Genomic DNA, 18,603 nt, shown 5'->3' with positions numbered 1-18,603 from the left:
GATCTTTTTTTCCCCCTCTAAAGTGACCACAGATTTACCCTCAAATCACTCATTTGGAGAATTGTCTGCTGCCAAAAACAGGCATTCAAAAAGGCAGGAAACCTTGATGGATTCTTTTTATTTGGTGTCACTGAAAGGTTCCCTCCTGTGTCTTCTGGTGATCTGATCTTCTGGGGGAATCTCTCTCTCCATCTTTTCTTTCTCTTCCTATCACACTCCATGTATTTGTCTTGTCTCGACCTGTTTATCTTTCTCCATCTCTGTCATATCTATGGGTATTTTTTTAATCTATGTGTATCTCAATCTCTTCCTCCTTCCCTCTGTTAGATTTAGTGTACCTTTCTATTCATTTCTATCTCTGCCTGTGATACTTTCCTTCCCTTTCTCCTCCCTTCCTCCCTTATCTTTTCTCCATACTCCACACCCTCCCTCTGTTCTCTTTGTGTCTCTGTGTTCCTGTAGGTGGGTGGGTATGTGTCTCTCTTTCCACTTCTAGTCTCTCTTTCTATCAATGTCATTAAATAGACATTTAACTCCCCCCCCTCCCCATCCCACCTTCCCCTCTATATAGGGATAAGGGAAGAAGCATTTATATAGTACCTATTACATGGGAGGCACTGTGTTAAATACTTTTTACAAATATCTCATTTGGTCAAAATACACACAGGATATAGAAATAGATGCATAAATGCCCTGTGCCCGACTGGTATTGTCCCTCTCCAAGCCTCAATTTCTCGACCGTGGAAACAGTCCCTCCTGACTTTGTGATTTTTAAGCTGCTGCTTCTCAGGGGGCTTAAGTATCATCTCCCCCCAGTGATGGGGTTAGACTAGAGGACTGAGGTCACTTTCAGCTCTGGAACTTGGCCCACTCTCTATGTTTTAGTGGGGGATGTGGACCTGGGCCTCTACCCTTCCGGTGAGCCGTTTTCCCTCTTTCTGTCAAACGAAGATCTAATTTCATGATCTCTAAGATTCCTTCTATCTTGAAAATCTGGCAAATTTGCTTTGTTCCAGGAAAGATAAACTGATTACATCCATTGGAGTGTCACACTGTCAGATGTAAGGGCAATTACTTTGGCTGCAGCTTGAAAGATAGACTGGAGGCAGTGATACAAGCAAGGAAGTGAACTAGGAAGGTGAGTAGAGAGAAAGCTTTGGATGGGGGAGATGAAATGAGATACAAGTAGCAAAATTTGGCAACTGATTGAATATGCGGGGTGAAGAAGGGTGAGGATTCAATGAAGACACGTGAGAAGATCATGGCCAGTAGTAGGGTTAGGAAAAAGATGTTTAGAAAGAGAAATTATAATTACTCTTCTCTTCCTACTCCCCTAGTCGTCAGTGGTCCACAGAAGCTCTGAGACTTCTCAAAAGGGAAACACAGAGAAAGTGTAAGCCCCCACAGGCTTGGCTGAGGACTTTTTCTTAGAACTGGAAGCCAGAGTTGTGGGGGGGAGGGAGGGAGGAACTCAAAGTCTATCTTACCCAACCCCCTCATTGTAGACTGGGGGAGGGGAGGCCCAGTTAAATGTTGCCCTGACACAAAGCCCTGGACACAGCAGGGGGGACCATGTTTCCTTCAGGACGTTTAATGGAACAAGGGACAGGAAAATGGAATGACAGAGCTGGAGAGATTTTGTGGGGACTCATTCTGGGGAATCCTATTTTCTCTTTGTGTCTATGTTCATTCGAAGGAAATTCTAGCTGCCCTATTATAGAATGGCTCTTGTCATCACCAAAGCCATTTTCTGATACTGTGTTCTAGATCCTGTCTTTCCCTGCCCCTGCAAATGGCAGATTAGAGTACAGAGTCTGGAAGGTCCTTCCATGGCCTTATAGGTGCACCTTGAAGCTGGGGGCCTCTTGTAAGTCTGCTCCTAGCATGGGGCAGCACATTCTGCTGTGGGACACTGGGCAGACTCTAGTTGAGGGCTCAAGGTGGAGAAGAGGGGGCCTAATATTTGTTCAGATGAACAAATTGGGAGGGGCCAAAAAAACCCCAGGAGTCCATTAGAGGAAACTGCATGTCTAAGATCACATATTTGGTGAGGACCAGAGTTGGAATGTGAACCCAGATGAGGAAAAACGCTACTAAAAAAATGGTAGTGCTACTGCTGCTACTTAGCACTCCCATCACCAGGACTGCTACTATCGGTGGGGGCAGAGGCAGTGGCGGCGGCGGCGACGACTCTAACCCTTAGCACTTTCAGAATTAAAGTGGGAAATATAGCATATTTATTGCCCTTTGTCCATCAGGGAACTAACTGAAGCCCAGGAACAGAAACTGACTTGCTTCTAGTCCTATTGAAGTAGAATTCGAAGTCATGGCTCCCAGTTCTACTTCTTGAAAGAAACACCTTGTCTCTGTCCTAGGAGAAATGCAGTGTAGTAGGAAAGAGCATTCAATTAGCTAATCAGAGGCCAAAGAAGAATAATCAGTAACCCTGAGGATTCTAGTGGAGTTGGTGGGGGGAGGGAAGGAGACTGACAATTTCCTTGGTATATGGAGATCCCAGTGAGGATACTGCCTTCATTAATGGAGATCTGTCACTGCTTATTGCTTCAGAGAGTTGTGGAGGGATTCTGAGGGGTTAAAGTACTTGTCCAACCTGGAGGCTGGATTTGGATGCAGATTTTACTGACTTCCATCAGCTCCCTTCCTAAGGCCTCCTAAGGATCCAAAGACAGGGATGGAAATGCCTTATCCACAATAAAGTGTACCTTAAAGTGAATTGGGCTTTGAAATGTAGGTTATAGGATTTTGGAGCAATGCCCAAGTCTGGACCGTGTTCCAGTCAGAGCCAGGTAAATTCAGGAAAGGCTGTACCAGTATCCACTTTGGCCATAACCCAAGGTGTAGGACAGGAAGCAAAGTCTAGTGACAGAAAAGGATTCCAGTCCTGGGGGAGGTGGGGAGTATCTGAACCCAAAGCACTGTGGGCTGGCAGACAGAGCCATAGAAAAGTCAGGGTTAGCTCTCCACCCCTGTGAAGGGCCCCTAATGGCAAGCAGACACAAAGGTTCCACTTGGTCCTATGAACAGTAAGGAACCACGGAGGATTCCCGAGTTGGGGGGTGATGGTTTACTGTGGGCAGTGTCTCTGAGAGGGATATTGTGGGGCTAAAGTTTGGGGGGAAGGCAGGCTTGCCTGGAGGAGAAGCAGCCAGTTGAATTGATAAACTGCGTGGGACTAGAAGGAGAGGCCCAGCGGCACCTTGAAATAACCCAGAGGGAGCTGCCAAAAGGCAGTGCCCCGCAGGGGTGGAGTGCCCCGCAGGGGTGGAGTGGGAAAGGGAAGCTCCCGGTTGCCTTGGAAACGGGACAGGCACTGGGAGGGGAAGGCCTTTCCCGGCCTTCCCTTAATTCCTCCCTTGGCCCGCCCCCGTTCCCCCCCCCCCTCCCAATCGTCCATTGTTCCCGCAGGCGGCTGGCGTCAGCGGCGCCTCCCGCGTTCTGAACCGTCTCATTCCAATCAGGTAAAAGGAGCCGGACGCTGGGGCGGCGCTCGCACGGGGCCGCACCACTCGCACCCGGCGGCGGCGGCGGCGGCGGCAGCACCGGCGGTAGAGGAGGAGGTGGTGGCGGCAGCGGCGGTGCCTCACGTCACCGACTGGCTCTGCGGAGTCGGAACGACGGTGGCTGCACGCGCCCAGCACGTGCCGGGGTGGAACGCCCCGCCCTACCCAGGGCGGCTCCTAGGCAACTTCGAAGGCTCCATTGCCCTGCCCCTTTTCCACCGCCCCGCCTTTTCCCCGCCCCCCCGCCAGTCCCTCTCCGGATTCGCTGTAAGCTGCCAGGCGCGCGCGGGCGCGCGCGCACACCCCAGGGTCTCCGGCCGGCCACGCGACGACTTCGATGTCCTCGAGCCCCGGTGCACCTTAGGTAGAGTGGGCTTGGGTCCCCCCCCGAGGGCCGGGGGACTAGAGGGTGCGGGAATGGAGAGGTGAGGAAAGAGGTCCGAGAGAAAGGATGGAGGGAGGAGAACGGAGTGGAAAGAGGTGGAGAGTGCGGGAGTAGGAATGGCGAAGAGGAAAGGGGGAAAGAAGAGATAGGGGAGAGGAGGGAGAGGAAGGGGGCAAGTGGGGTGGAAGGGGAAGAGCGAGAGATGGAGGGACTCAAAAGAAGGGATGAAAGAAGAGAAAGGAGGGAGGGGAGACGATGGATGGGAGGAGGAAAAGAGGGAGGAGACGAGATGAGGCGGAGATGAGAAGAGGGAAGATGGAAGAGGGAGAGGATGGATAGAGGGGAAATCGGAGTGTGGAGGCAAAGGAAAAAATGGAGAGGAAAAGGAGGGAAGAGAGATGGAGAGGGAGAAAGGAGAACTAGAGTAGTTAATGGACAGGGGGAACAGGGCAAAGGGAAAACGGGGGCATGGTGCGGGGACATCCGCGGGAGCTTCGTCTCTCACCCGGCTCCTATTGGGGGATCAGTTCGGTCCCTGGTTATAGCATAGATGGGGAGAGAGAGAGAGTGTGTGTGTGTGAAGGGGGGATGTGAGAGAGAGAGAGAGTGAGAGTGTGTGTGTGTGAGAGAGAGAGAGAGAGAGAGAGAGAGTGAGAGTGTGTGTGTGTGTGTGTGTGTGTGTGTGTGTGTGTGTGTGTGTGTGTGTGTGTCGGAAACGTGTGCGCGGGTCCAAAGCTGCAGCCGGTGGGAGGGGAGGTGGGGGGGGAGAGGTAGGGAAGGGGGGAGGGGCGCGAGTGGGTGCGCGTGCGCGCCGAATGCCTGGCTTCTGTGGCGTCGGCCCTCTTTCTTCGGAATCTACGTGCGCGCGCCTGACGGGCTGCGGCTCGAATCCCCCAGACCGTCAGAAGGGGTCGGTCCTGGCACTCGGGCCCACCTGGCATTCCCGGAGGGCGCTGGTCAGCTCGGTGCGTCTCTCCCCCCTCCCCCCCTTCTCCCCTCTCCTCCCTCTCTCACACTTTGGGCGCAGGCGCCAAGCGACCGGCGGGCGAGAGCGCAAGCGTAGCGAGCGACTCGGAGGCGGAGCCCTCACTAGCCCCTCCCTCCCGGTTCCTGGCCTCCCCTCACCCCCCCAGCCCGCCTGCGGCCCGAGCTCCAACCTCGCGGCCTCCCCCTGGCGGCCGGCTCTTAGGCCGGGGCGCGCGCAGCCGGCGAGGGAACGATCGAACGACCGGGCGGGTGGGCTGCTGGTTACCGGGTGAGGAGAAGCGAGGACAGGCCAGGCCCGCGGACAGGCCAGGCCCGCGGACAGGCCTGCAGCTGCTCGGACCGGAGCGGCCCGGCCAGCGCGAACCTCCCCCCAGCGACTGGAGCCGCCTTCGACGCCCCCCGCAGCGCCGAGGCCGGGGTTGAGGCCGAGCCGAGGGCGGCGCGGAGGAGGAGGCGGGGGGCGGGGGGAAGGGGCCAGGCCGCGCCCCCACCCCCCCACCCCCGCCGCCGGCCCGAGCCGGCTTCGCTAGCCTACTCCGGTCCCCGCCCCCCACCCCCACCCTGGGGCCGCAGGTGAGGTGCTGCGCGCGCGCGGAGGTGGGATGGGGTGGGGAGCAGAGGTGGGGGGACCCCTCCCCATCCCTCCCTCCTCCGAGCTGGCTGTGAATTGCGGGAGGCGGGCCACGGTCAGTGAAGGCTGCTGGGCTAGAGCCTCCGGGCCGCTGGAGGATGCTAGTGGAGGGCAGCGCCTGGCACCTGGGGAGGCCCCGAGGGCCCTGGGACGGGCGGCTGGGGAGGGGGGAGGGGGAGTGAGCAGCGGTGGCGGCCGCTGGCAGCCCCGCTCACATCGGGAGCCTGGGGATCCCCCAGCACGTGGCCCGAGTGAGCGGGAAGGGGAGGGGGGGGACGACAAAGCGCTGGGCGGGCTGGGAGGGGGGAGGGGAGACCCCCTCTCCTCCCCCACGCTTACCAAAACTGGGGAATCGGGGCCAGTTCGCCTAGGGGTCCTTTGTGTCTGAACTGTTCCAGTAAAAACTGGGGAGGCCAGGTCTCCCGATATGAGCCGTCTTCCTCTCGTTCCCTCCTCTCCTTTTCCCCATCCCCTCCATCTTCCTCCCCTTCCCCGCCCCCCCCCCTGCTAAAATTAGCTGGTTTTCTGGAGTCCGCCTGTGCTCTTGGGTGCCAAGGCAACTGTATACAGCGGGGCCACTGGGGTCATCTTTTTTCCTTACGGGAATGAGCCAGTTAGCTCTCGCCTCCTTTTCCATTTGGTTTTTAATTCAGGGAGTACTTTTGCAAAGCCCCCAGCCTCTTCTGTCCTTGTCCCCCTCCCCTCCTCCTCTTTCTGGTGGTCCCCCTTTTTAGAGAAGATGATGGCCAAAAGCTCTCCTTTGGTTTGTGACTTTGGATTGCTTAGCTCCTGCAGGTGGTAGGGAGTGGAAATCTGGGCCAGGTGCTAGACCCCTGGCCGGTCCCAGCTCTGCCCCATTACAGAGCTGTACTGGCCCAGCAAGGTGATCCTGCAGAGAGCCTGGGACTCTCTCAACCCCCCAAAGCCCAGATTCGGCAAGTGGGGAGGGAGGGACTTGAACAGCCAGCAGTACCTGTGCCGGGTGCCTGGGAGGCTAGAGAAGCCCAGGGTGGTCTGTGACGATCATGTCACCAGAAAATTGAGCAGCTTCCTTTGGTTAGGCAGCTCTGGGCTTCCGAAAGTCCAGCTGCCGACTCGGTGAGGATGGATCGCCTTGCTGGGCCGTTTGCCAGAGGTCCCGGGATCAACCCTCTGGCTTGCCTCTGGTTACAACTCATGCTTTTCTCCTAAGGAGGGACTTGGGGGAGCGAGCGTGCGGATTGTGACTGTGCGGCCATTATTGTTACTCAGCTGAGTGTGTTGGGGCAAGTAGCCCCTTCCTTCCGCTTGTATGGCAAACATCTCCTTAGCACGCGGGGCAGAAGAGTGTATAAATGTGGGTCTATAACTGAAGACACCGAGGCTCTGCGCTCTTAGTCAAGTGTTTGGGCCATTCCCCACAAGACCAGTCTCCCCAGTTTGTCCCAGAAACTGCTTCCGAACCTGTTGTTGTTGGCAACGAGGAGGAGAAAGAGTCATTTCTGATTCTTTGTGACCCCCTTTGGGATGGATCTTCTTGGCAGAGAGTCTGGAGTGGTTTCCCATTTTTCCTTTCCTTCCCCAGCTCATTTTGGTGATGAGGAAGGAAGGCAAATTGGGTCAGGGACTTGCCCAGGGTCACACAGTTAGGAAGTGTCTGAGACCAGCTTGAACTTAGGGAGCAGAGATCTCCTGATTTCAGGTCCTTAAGCTGCCTTCAAATCCTTGTACTTGACTTTTAATTAACCCTTGGCTAAAATTGATCACTCCCGGCCAGTGGCAAGAGCTCCGGGCTCTTATGCACCCAAAGCGGATGACTTTTACCCCCTTGACCCGAACTTGTCCCTCTTTTCAGAAGTCAGCGTTGCTACAAAATTACCCCTGGAGATCACAATAGAAGTGAAAGCCAAGCTCGGGTCATGGTTGGGGGCGGCCAAGCAGGTTGAGCGGAGGAGAAGTGCAGGAAGGGCTCCTTGGCTCGTTCCCAAAATCATCTCGGTTGTGGTTTTCCACAGAAGTAAAGCGGGCTGGCAGCCAGCCTTCCTCGGCCAACGGGAACGGGGTCTGAAAGGGCCTTTGGCGGAAGGCTGGGCTGTCCGCTGAGGCGTCGTTCCCTGTGACTCGATGGCCAGGCTAGGGGCTCTGCCCAATGGAGTCTGATGCTACCTTGAGCTGTTCTGTGCAAACCTGGGGGCAGGGAGATGGAAGATGGGAAAGAAAAGTAAGGACTTTGCTCCCCCCCACCCCCCCACCCCCCGCTGCTGTTGCCACTTTGTGAGTGGCCTGGATTCCTAAGTCGTAGCCTCAGCCCCTGGTGCGGAACGTTCTCCCAGATCCGGAGGAGAAGTACTTTCTTAGTCACACGCTGGCCTTTTGACTGGGGTGGGAACTAGGAAGCAAAGTAGCTCTTCTCCCAGCCCGCTTCTTTATCTGTCTGAAGTGGGTGGGAAGGGTGGGGCCAGGGAAGAGCACTCTTGGGATTTCCAGAAAGCGGGGAGAGTCAGACGACCCGGACGGCTTCCGAAAGGAAGTGTGATCGCAGCTCCCCGAGCCCCCCCCCCCGAAGGTGTGAGTGTGGGCTCCGGGATATAGGTGCACAGTGGGAGGTAGGCATAGGGTGGCATATCTATGTGTAGAAGCGTGTGTAGAGGTAGGTGTGGATGTAGGCATAGGAATCTCTAGGTGTAGGGAGGGTGGAGGTATTGGGGGTGGTTGTACAGGGGGCAGGAGTCTGCAGATGTAAGAGGAGTGTCTTTGTAGGTATAGGGGATGTAGGGAAGGTGTAGGTGATCCCTACACCCCAATACCTACATCCTGACAACTCCCCCCTCCCCCACTACACCTATACCCTTCCTATACTCATACCCTCACCTACACCCTCCCTACACCCATGCCTCCCTCTACACCTATACCCACACCTACACCCTCACTACACCTGTACTCTCCCTACACCCACATCCTTCCTATACCCTACCTACACCTAGACATCTATACCCTCCCTACACTTACACAGATGCCTACACACATCTCTACACCCATACAGATACCCCAGCCTCTACTCCCACGCCTACACCCCACTAGCCGTAATAGGTGTCCGGGTGTAGGGACAGTGTAGGGAGGGGTGTCTTGTGACTTTCACTTTTTAGTTGGAAGAAATTGTGACTTATGCCAGTCTTTTTGTTGATTTGGGGAGCCTTGTGGAGCTCCCCAATGATGACGGGCCTTGAGTTCAGGAGTGAAAGGAAGCCTTCCGAGGCCACCCGGGCCAATAAGGAGCAGACTCGGCACGCATTCACTTCCCAGGGCTGCCTCCGCCCTCCCGTGCTTGCTTTGAAACTTCTTACGTGTCATGGAGGCTTTTCGTTAGGCAGGGCTGGGAATAATCCTCTTGACCAGAGCAGTTTCCAGGCAGCCGCCCGCCAGGCTCTCTCAAGGAGAGCCAGCACGGCCTTCCTGGCCGAGGATCAGAGAGACACAGAGCGGGGCGGTCACACCACGGGCACACCTGAGGCTGGTTTGCTGGCTCTTCGGCATCGGGGACCACCTGCTGCCGAGTCTCTCCCTTCAGTAAATGGCTTTTGTGAGCAGCATCTCCAGCCACTCAGTTTCCATCCAGGTCCCCTCCATTTCCCATGTTAAAAGGGTTTAATTCACCAAGTGTTTCTGAAGGTTACACTTTCCTTCTCTTCTTCTCTTCTTCCTCTTCTTCTTCCTGTCCTCCCCTTCTCCTTCCCTTCTCCCCTTCTTCCCCTTCTTCCTTTCCCCCTTCTTCCTCTTCCTCTTCTTTTTCCTCATCCCCTTCAATCTCCTCTTGCTCCTCTCCTTCTTCCTTACCTCCCTTCTCCCCTTCCTTACCCCCCCTCCCCTTAATTACCTCCCTCCCCTTCTTCCTTACCCCCTTTCTCCCCTTCCTCCTCCCTCCTCCCCTTCTTCTCTCCCCTCCTCCCTTCTCCCTTTCCCCTCCCTCTCTTCTCCTCTCCCCTCCCTCCCCCCTCCCTCTTCCTTCTTCCCTCCTCCCCTTCTTCCTTTTCCTCCCCCCTCCTCCCCTTCCTCCTCTTCCTTTCTCCCTCTTCCCCTTTCTCTTCCTTTCTTCCTCCCCTTCCTCCTCTTCCTTTCTTCCTCCTCCCCTTCCTCCTATTCCTCCCTCCCTCCTCCCCTTTCTCTTCCTTTCTTCCTCCTCCCCTTCCTCCTCTTCCTTCCTCCTCTTCCCTCCTCCCTTTTCCTTCCCCCTCCTCCCCTTCTTCCTCTTCCTTTCTTCCTCCTCCCCTTTCTCTTCTTCCTTTCTTCCTCCTCCCCCTTTTCTTCTTATTTTCTTCCTCCTCAACTTCCTCTCCTTTTTACTCTCCCTTCTCCCCTTCCTTACCCCCTCCTCCCCTTCCTTACCCCCCTCCTTCCCTTCCTTACCCTCCCCTTTCTTGATCCCTTCCTTACCCCCTCCTCCCCTTCCATCCCTTTCTTACCCCCACCTCCCCTTCCTTCCCTTCCTTACCCCCCCTTCTGCTTCCTTATCCCCCTCCTCCCCTTCCTTGTCCCCTTCTTTACCCCCTCCTCTCCTTCCTTGTCCCCTTCTTTACCCCCTCCTCTCCTTCCTTGTCTCCTTCTTTACCCCCTCCTCTCCTTCTTTGTCCCCTTCTTTACCTCCTCCTCCCCCTCTTTCGCTTCCTTACCCCCACCTCCTCCCCTTCCTTCCCTTCATTACCCCCTCCTCCCCTTCCTTTCCCCCTCCTTCCCTTCCTTCCCCCTCCTCCCCTTCCTTCCCTTCCTTACCCCCCATCTCCCCTTCCTTCCCTTCCTTACCCCCCCTTCTTCTGCTTCCTTATCCCCCTCCTCCCCTTCCTTCGCCCCTTCTTTACCCCCTCCTCTCCTTCCTTGTCCCCTTCTTTACCCCGTCCTCCCCTTCCTTCCCTTCCTTATCCCCCTCCTCCCCTTCCTTCCCTTCCTTACCCCCCTCCTTCCCTTCCTCCTCTTGCTTACCTCCCTTCTCCCTCCTCCAATCATCCTTCCCTTCTTCCTCTTCTCCCTCCCTCCTCCCCTTCCTCTTCTTCCTTCCTCCCTTCTCCCCTTCCTCCCTCCCTCTTCTCCTTCCTCCAGCCCTCCTCCCCTTCCCTCCTCTTCCTCTTCCTCCCTCCTCCCTTCCCTTTTAGTTAAACGATGATTGTTTTAGTCTGCTCGGCTGTAAGGGACCAAAAGACTTGGGAGCAGTTTGATGCAAGGAGAAACTTGTGGGAGTCAGAGCCGTTTGCCATTACTTGTGGCCTTCAAATAATCTCGTGACCCTTAGGCAGAACGGGAAGGGGCCAGAGCAGGCAGTCTAACCCCAGCTCGTGGTGCCAGTGCGAGGGCCAAGGATGCGGCTGCCGTGGCCATTTTGAGCCCCGTTAGCCAGGGGCCAAAGGTATTGGAGCTTGCAGAACTTCTGCCGTGAAATGGGGAGAGTGGCGGCAGCCCCCTGTCTTGCAGGCCTGGGGGAAGAGCGGGCAGGGAACGGGAACACTTGTTGGCGATTCGTCTGTGGTCTGGATTTTTTCTGGGTCAGGGGTATTCGGTAGGAAAAAAAACGGCTCACCAACTAGGTTTTAAAACAGTTTTCTATTCTTTGGTGGCAAATAAAAAACGACAAAGTTAAAGTAGCCCTGGAGGCCTGATGGATGGGCAGGGCTCCTATCAGTTAAGAAGAGGTAAAGGCTTTGGTGGAATAGCACAGGGTCAAGGCCTCGAAAGTCTATTGTGAGCAGATCCTTGGGAAAACTGGCCTGCCTGTTGCCATTAGGGTAGATGCAAGAAGGCTGAGTAGTTGGGAATGGTGCTGGGGGAGGGGGGAGTGATGGCAGGCCAGGACCAATGTCTCCTTTAGGAAAGATTCCATCTTTCATTCTCGCTGGAGAAGTCCTTATTCTTAAGCCTCTGTGTAGCTGAAAGCTTCCCTTGGGCCTTTAGAGGGAGACTGCTTGGCTTGGTGAGCAATCTCCTTTGTTTGGTGACGGGGATTCTCCAGCAGAGAAGGTTGCTCTGGGAAGGCCAGCCGTCGCCATCAGTTGTTTTTTCAGTGTGCGCGAGGTGCCCTGGGCCAAGCTGTCTGCTAAATACTGGAGATGTGGCCAAGCCAGCCACCGCCTGCCCTCAAAGGGCCCATGATTTAACGATGGGGGAGCAGGGCTTAAGCGCTGTATCTCATTTGTAAGTACAAAAATTTCACAGCGCTTTTCTCAGGCCAAGGATTGGCAGTGGAGGGGATGTCTGTGATTATGATGGAGTCCCATTGTTCTGTGGGAAATGACCAGCAGGACGTTCTCAGAAAAACCTGGAAAGTCCTCCGTGAGCTCAGGAAAAGCAAAATGAACCATGTATAAATGGCAATGTTGGGGGTGGGGAGCAATCAGTTAGGGATGACTTTGCAACGGATCCTAGGCTACTCTGAAGGACTTTGGAAGAAAAATGCTATCCCCCGCCTCCCCCCGAAAGAACTGATGCGCCTGAATACAGAATGAAGCTTTTGGTTTTTAACTTTATTTTTTGTAAGTTTGGGGGGGGGGGGGGGGAGGATCTGTTTTCTTCCACACCATGACTTTTATGGGAATGTTTTATATCACTTTACATGTGCCTTCTTAATTGGGGGATTGGGGGAAGGAGAAATGGAGACTTTATGGAACTCCAAGTTTTAAAAACAAATATTAAAAGTATTTTAAATTTAATTTACTTTAATAAAAAGTAATTTAATTAAAAGTATTAAAAAAAACAAAAAATAAAAACAAAAACAAAATATTACATGAACCTGGGAAAGATAAAATATTTTAAAGAAGCCAAACTTCGAGTATCCTAACCAAGCCCTGGATCCCATGAGACTGGGTTTCTGGGTTCAGAAAATTAGGGGAATCCATTTTTAGCCCAGGAAGCTGGGTTTACTGTGTTTTAATAGAATTGGCTTCCTATAGAGTCACATATCTCTTATACACAGAAAAACATTTTCCCGGGATCCCCCCCAAATGTACTAAGCTGTGGGGGCTCCGGGACAGCCAGTTAGACTCCTCTGCTTTGGGATCGGCCTTAGCTCCCCTCATTGCCTTTTTCAATCCTGGCAGAAGATCGCCTCTTTAGGCCGAGATGTCGGGCCCGCAACCCTGCCGGGTGCAGATGGACCAGATTAATACGGAACTGGGAACTTGAACTAAAGGAAAAGGCCATGAACATCAACAGTCTGTAGACGTGGGCCTCCTCCAGGCTCTCTGGCTGCCCCGAGGTGTGGAGTGATTGTGGTCTGCCTTGGGGGAGAGGGGCCAGCTCCAGTGCAAGGTCCCAGCTACTGAAGGCAGCTTGGGAGAAAGGCTGCGTTTGCTAACCCATTCCTGAAAAGCTCATCGGACTTGGAGTCAGGGGACCTGATTTAATTCTTGCTCTAATACTTCTTCCCTCTCTTCCCCCTCCCCCTCCCCCACGAGCAGGGGAATTTCCCCACTGATTTCCTCAGTTTCCTGCTCTGTAAAGCAACAGTGTTGGGCCTTGGGGACACCAGAAGTCTCAGAGCCTCGTTTGAGAGTGGGGTGGTTGGGTGTATTTTGTCCACTGTCGGATGCACATCTGTGAGAGTTCATCTCTAAGTGTGGTGTGAGAAAGTGGGGGGGAGCCTGTGCTGACCACAGGGAAGGGCCAGGGCCAATTCCGGGAGTGGGGGCATTTGGGGGCTGCTTGGGAGACATCATTTGGGAGAGAGAGCTTTCGCCCACACCCTCACCCCTGTTCCTATCCCTGGCTTCCCCCAAGCCTCCCTCCAGCCAGGGCCCGGCTCGCCCTCTGTGACATCAGACAATGAGCAGTTGATGATGCTGCAGGGCAGGGCTCCTAAAGAATGGTAGAGCCTGGTCCCGGCCCCACTCCAAGGCTGGCCCTGCGGGCCCCTGCTACCAGCCCACTGCTGCTCCCCAACCGGGCTCCCCCAGCCTCCCTCCCGGCCCTCTGATGAAAATCTTCTAGAACTGGGTGGGCTTGGCCATTCTCCACTCTGGCCACTGGCACCAAGCCTGATATTGGGGTTGGAGGAGAAAGTCACCTCAGAACAAGGGAGGAACCGGGGGTGTCACAGGCAGGAAAGCACTTTGGAACATGTATTGGAGCTGTTCGGGGAGCTTCCTTTCTTCCCTATGTAACTGTGATCTCTCTTCAATGAGGTGTCTGGGCGGCAGCCATCAGGTACCCACCCCAACACGGGGGAGGGCCTGGGGTGGGGGTAGTTCAGAGCGGCGCCCACACCCTGAGGCATTTTCTACCTGGGGGACTTAGGATTTGAAAATCTTACTGGGCTTACTGTCACTTCAGTGGGAATCGGGTAGGCCGAGTGCTCTGAGAGGGGTAAGGGGGAGAGAGGGGAGGAGGAGAAATGGAGGAGAGAAGGGATGGGGAAAGGGGGGATATGGAGGGGAGAGGGGAGTAGAGGGGAGATAGAGGGGATGGCAGAGTGGGGGCAAAGATGGATGGGGGAATAGGGAGTAGAGAGGGGGTGGGGGAGGGAGAGAGACAGAGGGGGTAGGGGTAGGGTAGGGGATAGTAGGAGTGGGGGTAGAGGAGAGAGATGGAGGGGGATGGGGTAGAGGGGAGTGGGGGTGGTGGGGTAGGGAAGAATGGGAGGGTAGAGGGAGAAGGGATGGGGGGGTAGGGAGTAGAGGGAAGAGATGAAGGAAGAAGGGGATGGGAAGGTGGAGGGGGAGAGATAAAGAGGGGATGTAGGTCAGGAGGCAGATAAAGGGGGGATGTGTGTCAGGGGGCGAGGGGTGGGAGGATAGTACTGCAGCGTCATTTCCTGGGCCTTCGGAAAGCCTGGTGCCGTCTGGGATCTCCCTGGCTCGGCCTCCTCCCCGCTGGCCTTTGAGTGGAGCTGCCCAGTCCACTACAAAAACTTTCGGGGGTGCCGTTGGCCAGCCCTGGGTGCCGTTCAGCCCAGCCGGGAGTCTCTTTTCAATTCTCTCACTAGGCAGAAAGGACCCTCTAATCGAACGTGGGGAGACATCTGACAAGGCCCTGATTAGTTAGACTAAATGGTCGGCATCACTTTCTGCCGCCTGACCCGAGGGTCCTCCAGGTCTCTGGCTTCTTCCCGTAACGTGTTTTGGCGGAGGCCGTGCTCGCTGTGACTTCTTTCTTCTCCAGTGCCAAAAGGCTGGCCCGCGCCATTCTTTTGCCTTACTAAAAGCCTCGCGCTCCTTTGTTTAGCTTTGCTTCCTAAACTTTTCCCCGATGGAGAGCCGGGAAGTGGGGAAGCTCGGGTCTCCGTGGGTCTTTTTAGAGCGGGCGCCGGGAGAGGGTCACGGCAGGGCCAGGGATGGCTGTGGGGGTCGGCTCGGTCCTCTGTCCGAAGGAGGGAAGGGTGGCTTTCCACGTGACACTCGCCTTCATGCGAGGGGCGTTTTGACCGTGTGCTCTATCCCCCAGGTTGCTATGGGAATTCCGTGTAACAGCATGAAAGGACAAACACCCCAGTGATGTTGATGTGCCTGGCCTGAAGAGACGAGTGTGAACAGTTCTTGTGCCAACCTTAATTTCACTGCGATGGCAACAGATTCGGGCGAGCCGGCGAGCACCGAAGACTCGGAAAAACCTGATGGGGGCTCTTTGGGCAGCGGAGTTCTCCCGGTGGCCGCGGGGTTAGCGATGGAGACGAGGCCAAAGGAAGACGCCGGCGGCTTCCCCACAACTGGGGAGCCCTCCGGGAGGACCGCCGAGAGGACCAGGGTCTTTCGGAAGAGCACGGAGATGATGGACGATGAGCAGGGTTCGGAGCCATCTCCTAAAGCCGACCACCCCCGGAGCACTCCAAAAACAGCTCGCCTGGCTAGCCCCGGGAGACCATCAGGCTCCAAACCGACTTCTGAGACCTCTAAGGAGAAAAGCGAAAAAGAGATAGAGGAAGAAGCAGAAATGAAGGCAGTGGCCACTTCCCCGAGTGGCCGCTTCCTGAAGTTTGACATCGAGCTGGGCCGAGGAGCCTTCAAGACAGTGTTTAAAGGGTTAGACACAGAAACCTGGGTGGAGGTCGCCTGGTGTGAGTTACAGGTTAGTGCACTCTACGCGCCTCTCCTGCTGTCAGCCCGGCTTGGGAGGTTTGCCAGCTGGAAGGGTGCCCCTGGGGTGTGTTGCCCCTCACCCTCTCTCTCCTCCCTCTACGAGTGTGGTTTCTCTCCATCTCTCTGTGTCTCCCATCTCTGTCTCTTATCTCTCTCCCTCTGCCTTCTTCCTACTAATTTTGAGCTAGGCCTCTCTGGGTTTCCCCACAGTTTGGGCTTTTGCTTCCTACAGTTAATGGGATTTTCCAAAACAAAGGGAATCATGTTAAAGAGACAATAGGGAGTCCCTGTAGTTTGTTGATTCAGGGGGTGACATGGTTGGATCCACCCTCTGGGAAAAAAATCCCTGTGATGGCCAGCTGTCAGGTGGACTGGACTGAGACTCAAGGCAGGCCGGCCCCCTGGCAGCTGCTGAAGGTGGTTCAGGAGGGAGAGAGGCGGTATCAGGAGAGAAGGAGTGAAAACCACAGGCTTTGGCACCATATTGGACTTGGGGGAGGAGGGGGGCTGATAGAGAGGAGTTCGGGATGACTCCTAGTTGGGGAATCTGAGGGATTGGGTTACCTTCCACAGTAAAAAGAAAAAGGTAGGAGGTAGAGAGGGTTTAGGGGGAAAGAGAATGAGTTCTTTTTGGGGGGGGAGGGGTGGCATTTCAGATGCCGCCCAGGCAGGAAAGGGAGATCTGGGAATTAGCATAGAGTTAGATGGTCATTCGATCCATGGGAGGTCTAGAGCGGGAAGAGCAAAGGGCCCAGGACAGAGCCCCAGGGACCCCTGTGGTGAGGGGGCGTGTCCCTTGGGGCCCAGGACAGAGTCTCGGGGACCCCTGCGGTGAGGGGGGCGTGTCCCTTGGGGCCCAGGACAGAGTCTCGGGGACCCCTGTGGTGAGGGAGGGCGTGTCCCTTGGGGCCCAGGACAGAGTCTCGGGGACCCCTGCGGTGAGGGGGGTGTGTTCCTCCAGTCTACAAGAAGCCTTTCCCAAACCCTCTGAATTCTAGTGCCTCCCTGCGGCTGGTTCTTGTGGTCTCCTCCATTAGCCTGGGAGCCCCTTGAGGTCAGGACCTGGTTTTTGCCTCTGCATTCTCAGCACTTGGCCCAGGGCCTGGCACATAGTAGGTGCTGAATTCAAATTGATTCAGGATGGAAGTGACCAAGAGGTCTGCCAGTTCTCAAGAACTTGCCATTTGGCCTTCCAGATCAGGGAAAATCAGTCCCTGTTTGTCCATCCACGTCTGTCACTGGGAATGAAGGGGGTGGGGATAGGGCTGGCTGTCTTTGGGCTCGTTACTGAGGTGTCTCGGGGCGGCTCACTCTCAGCTTGAATTGGTTGCTCCCATTCTTCAGATGATTCGAGCCCCAGCCCCAGGGCCCCATGTTGTGAAGCCACGCATCCGTGGGCACAGAATTTGGAGGCTTTGGGATCACTCAGTTCCCGAGGGTCCGTGGCCTCGTCCCCCTCCTTTAGCCGAGGCTCACGCCTAGGTGGCCTGGAAACGGGATTCCGCGCCGGGGCACCCCGCCAGTTTGCCCGGGTTGGTGCAGAAAGTGGCAGGTTTGCAGCACGCATTAGTGATAAGTCACTTAGCACACTGGCAGTAGGGAGGTGGTCCTCACAGTCTGGGTTTCTGCTTCCTACAATTAATGGGATTTTCCAAAACAAATGTTAAAGTGAATCATCCTGTAATTATCTGCCAATAGGGGAGGAGGAAATTTGAGCAGCGTTCTTTCCCAGAAGCTCCTGTGGGAGTGCGGTTGTCTCCGCAGTCCGGGACCGGGCTCCCGCCCTAATTGCCGAGTGCTTGGGAGTTTCCTGAGCTCCCACAGGTAGTCAGTGGGAGACCTCAGAATCGCCCCCTAGTCCTGACTCCAGAATCACTGATGCTCTTTTCTTTGCTCTGTAGATTCCCTTACCAGCTCTCTAGTCTGTTGATCGAGCGTGAGACAGTTAGAATTCTAGGCCTTTTCTGCCATCCAAGCTAAAGATATTTGGAGTCAGTACAGTTCTGGAACTAACTACTAGCTAGGTACCTGACCGAAGAGGCAAAGGCTGTTGGAAAATCTCGTCAGTTAGCTGGACAGATTCTGAGGGAGAAGCATTACTGGCGAATCGTTCTTTTGTGCGTTTTAACTGGTGAATGGAGAAATGAAGGAAACCTCTTTGATGTGTCACCTACTAGATGCCGGGCCCTGTGCTAAGCAGGAGCTAGAGGCGGAAAGCAGAGTGGGGCCCTGCGGTCCTGGAGCTCGCACGCTGATGGTGAGAGACCCCGTAGAGGGCAGCAGTGCGGGGAACACAGACCACAGGCCTTCTTCCCGAGACTCAAGCCACTGAGCAGACAGAGCAGCTGTAGGGAGAGCTTTCTGCTCCCACCGAGACTCTGAATGTCTGAGAACTTTCTCGGGTGGGAAATGCCTTTTCATCTCACCGATTCCGAAATCCCTTCTCCATTTCAGGACCGGAAACTGAGTAAAGCCGAGCAGCAGAGATTCAAAGAGGAAGCCGAGATGCTGAAGGGGCTTCAGCATCCTAACATAGTCCGATTCTACGATTCTTGGGAGTCCACAGTGAAAGGGAAAAAGTGCATTGTCCTTGTGACCGAGCTCATGACATCGGGCACTTTAAAAACGTGAGTTAACTTGACTTTGGGCTAGTGTGAGGGGAGGACGGGTGTGAATTGGTGATTTGTAAGTGGCTGAATGTGGGTGTCTGTGGGGTGTGTTGGGGGAAGGCGGGGGAGGATATTGGGGGGGAGCAGGGGTTATTGCCAGTTGAGAGTTCTCTGTTCCGTTCTGTCCCTCCTGTGTTCCTTCCCTTGTGATCGTAATAGCATTGTTGTGAGGCTCCAGTGAGGTCATGTTTGTAAAGCACTGGGGTACGTAAGAAATTGCTTCCCTTCTCCTCTCTTCCCATTTGGCGGCCGGTCTTGTCATTACAGAAACAGTTGGAGGAAATCACGGAATCTCCGAAGGGGGTGCTCCAACTGCCAGTCTAAGGCCAATGTCTTTTACCAGACAAACATTGGGATGGCTCAGAGGATCGGGAGCTTC

At 55.1% G+C, this 18,603-nt stretch overlaps 1 protein-coding gene across 5 annotated transcripts in view; it reads left to right on the top strand.

Annotated features, from left to right (window-relative positions):
* The first annotated feature begins 3,591 nt into the window (after nt 1-3,591).
* WNK3 (WNK lysine deficient protein kinase 3) overlaps nt 3,592-18,603 on the top strand; it is a 54,504-nt gene continuing 39,492 nt past the window's right edge. For 3 of the 5 annotated variants that reach the window (XM_051967838.1, XM_051967841.1, XM_051967839.1), the window contains exons 1-3: nt 13,343-13,687; nt 14,924-15,544; nt 18,010-18,182. In XM_051967838.1, the coding sequence (XP_051823798.1) occupies nt 15,041-15,544; nt 18,010-18,182 (677 nt within the window). In that variant the 5' untranslated portion in view covers nt 13,343-13,687; nt 14,924-15,040. Of the gene's footprint in view, nt 3,886-13,341; nt 13,688-14,923; nt 15,545-18,009; nt 18,183-18,603 lie in introns of those variants that run through there. The other 2 variants (XM_051967837.1, XM_051967836.1) reach the window with 2 other exon arrangements.

The sequence above is a fragment of the Antechinus flavipes genome, chromosome X, assembly GCF_016432865.1.
Source record: "Antechinus flavipes isolate AdamAnt ecotype Samford, QLD, Australia chromosome X, AdamAnt_v2, whole genome shotgun sequence".
NCBI lineage: Eukaryota > Metazoa > Chordata > Mammalia > Dasyuromorphia > Dasyuridae > Antechinus > Antechinus flavipes.
Note: the sequence above shows the minus strand (reverse complement) of the source record. Positions and strands in the feature narration are given on the sequence as shown.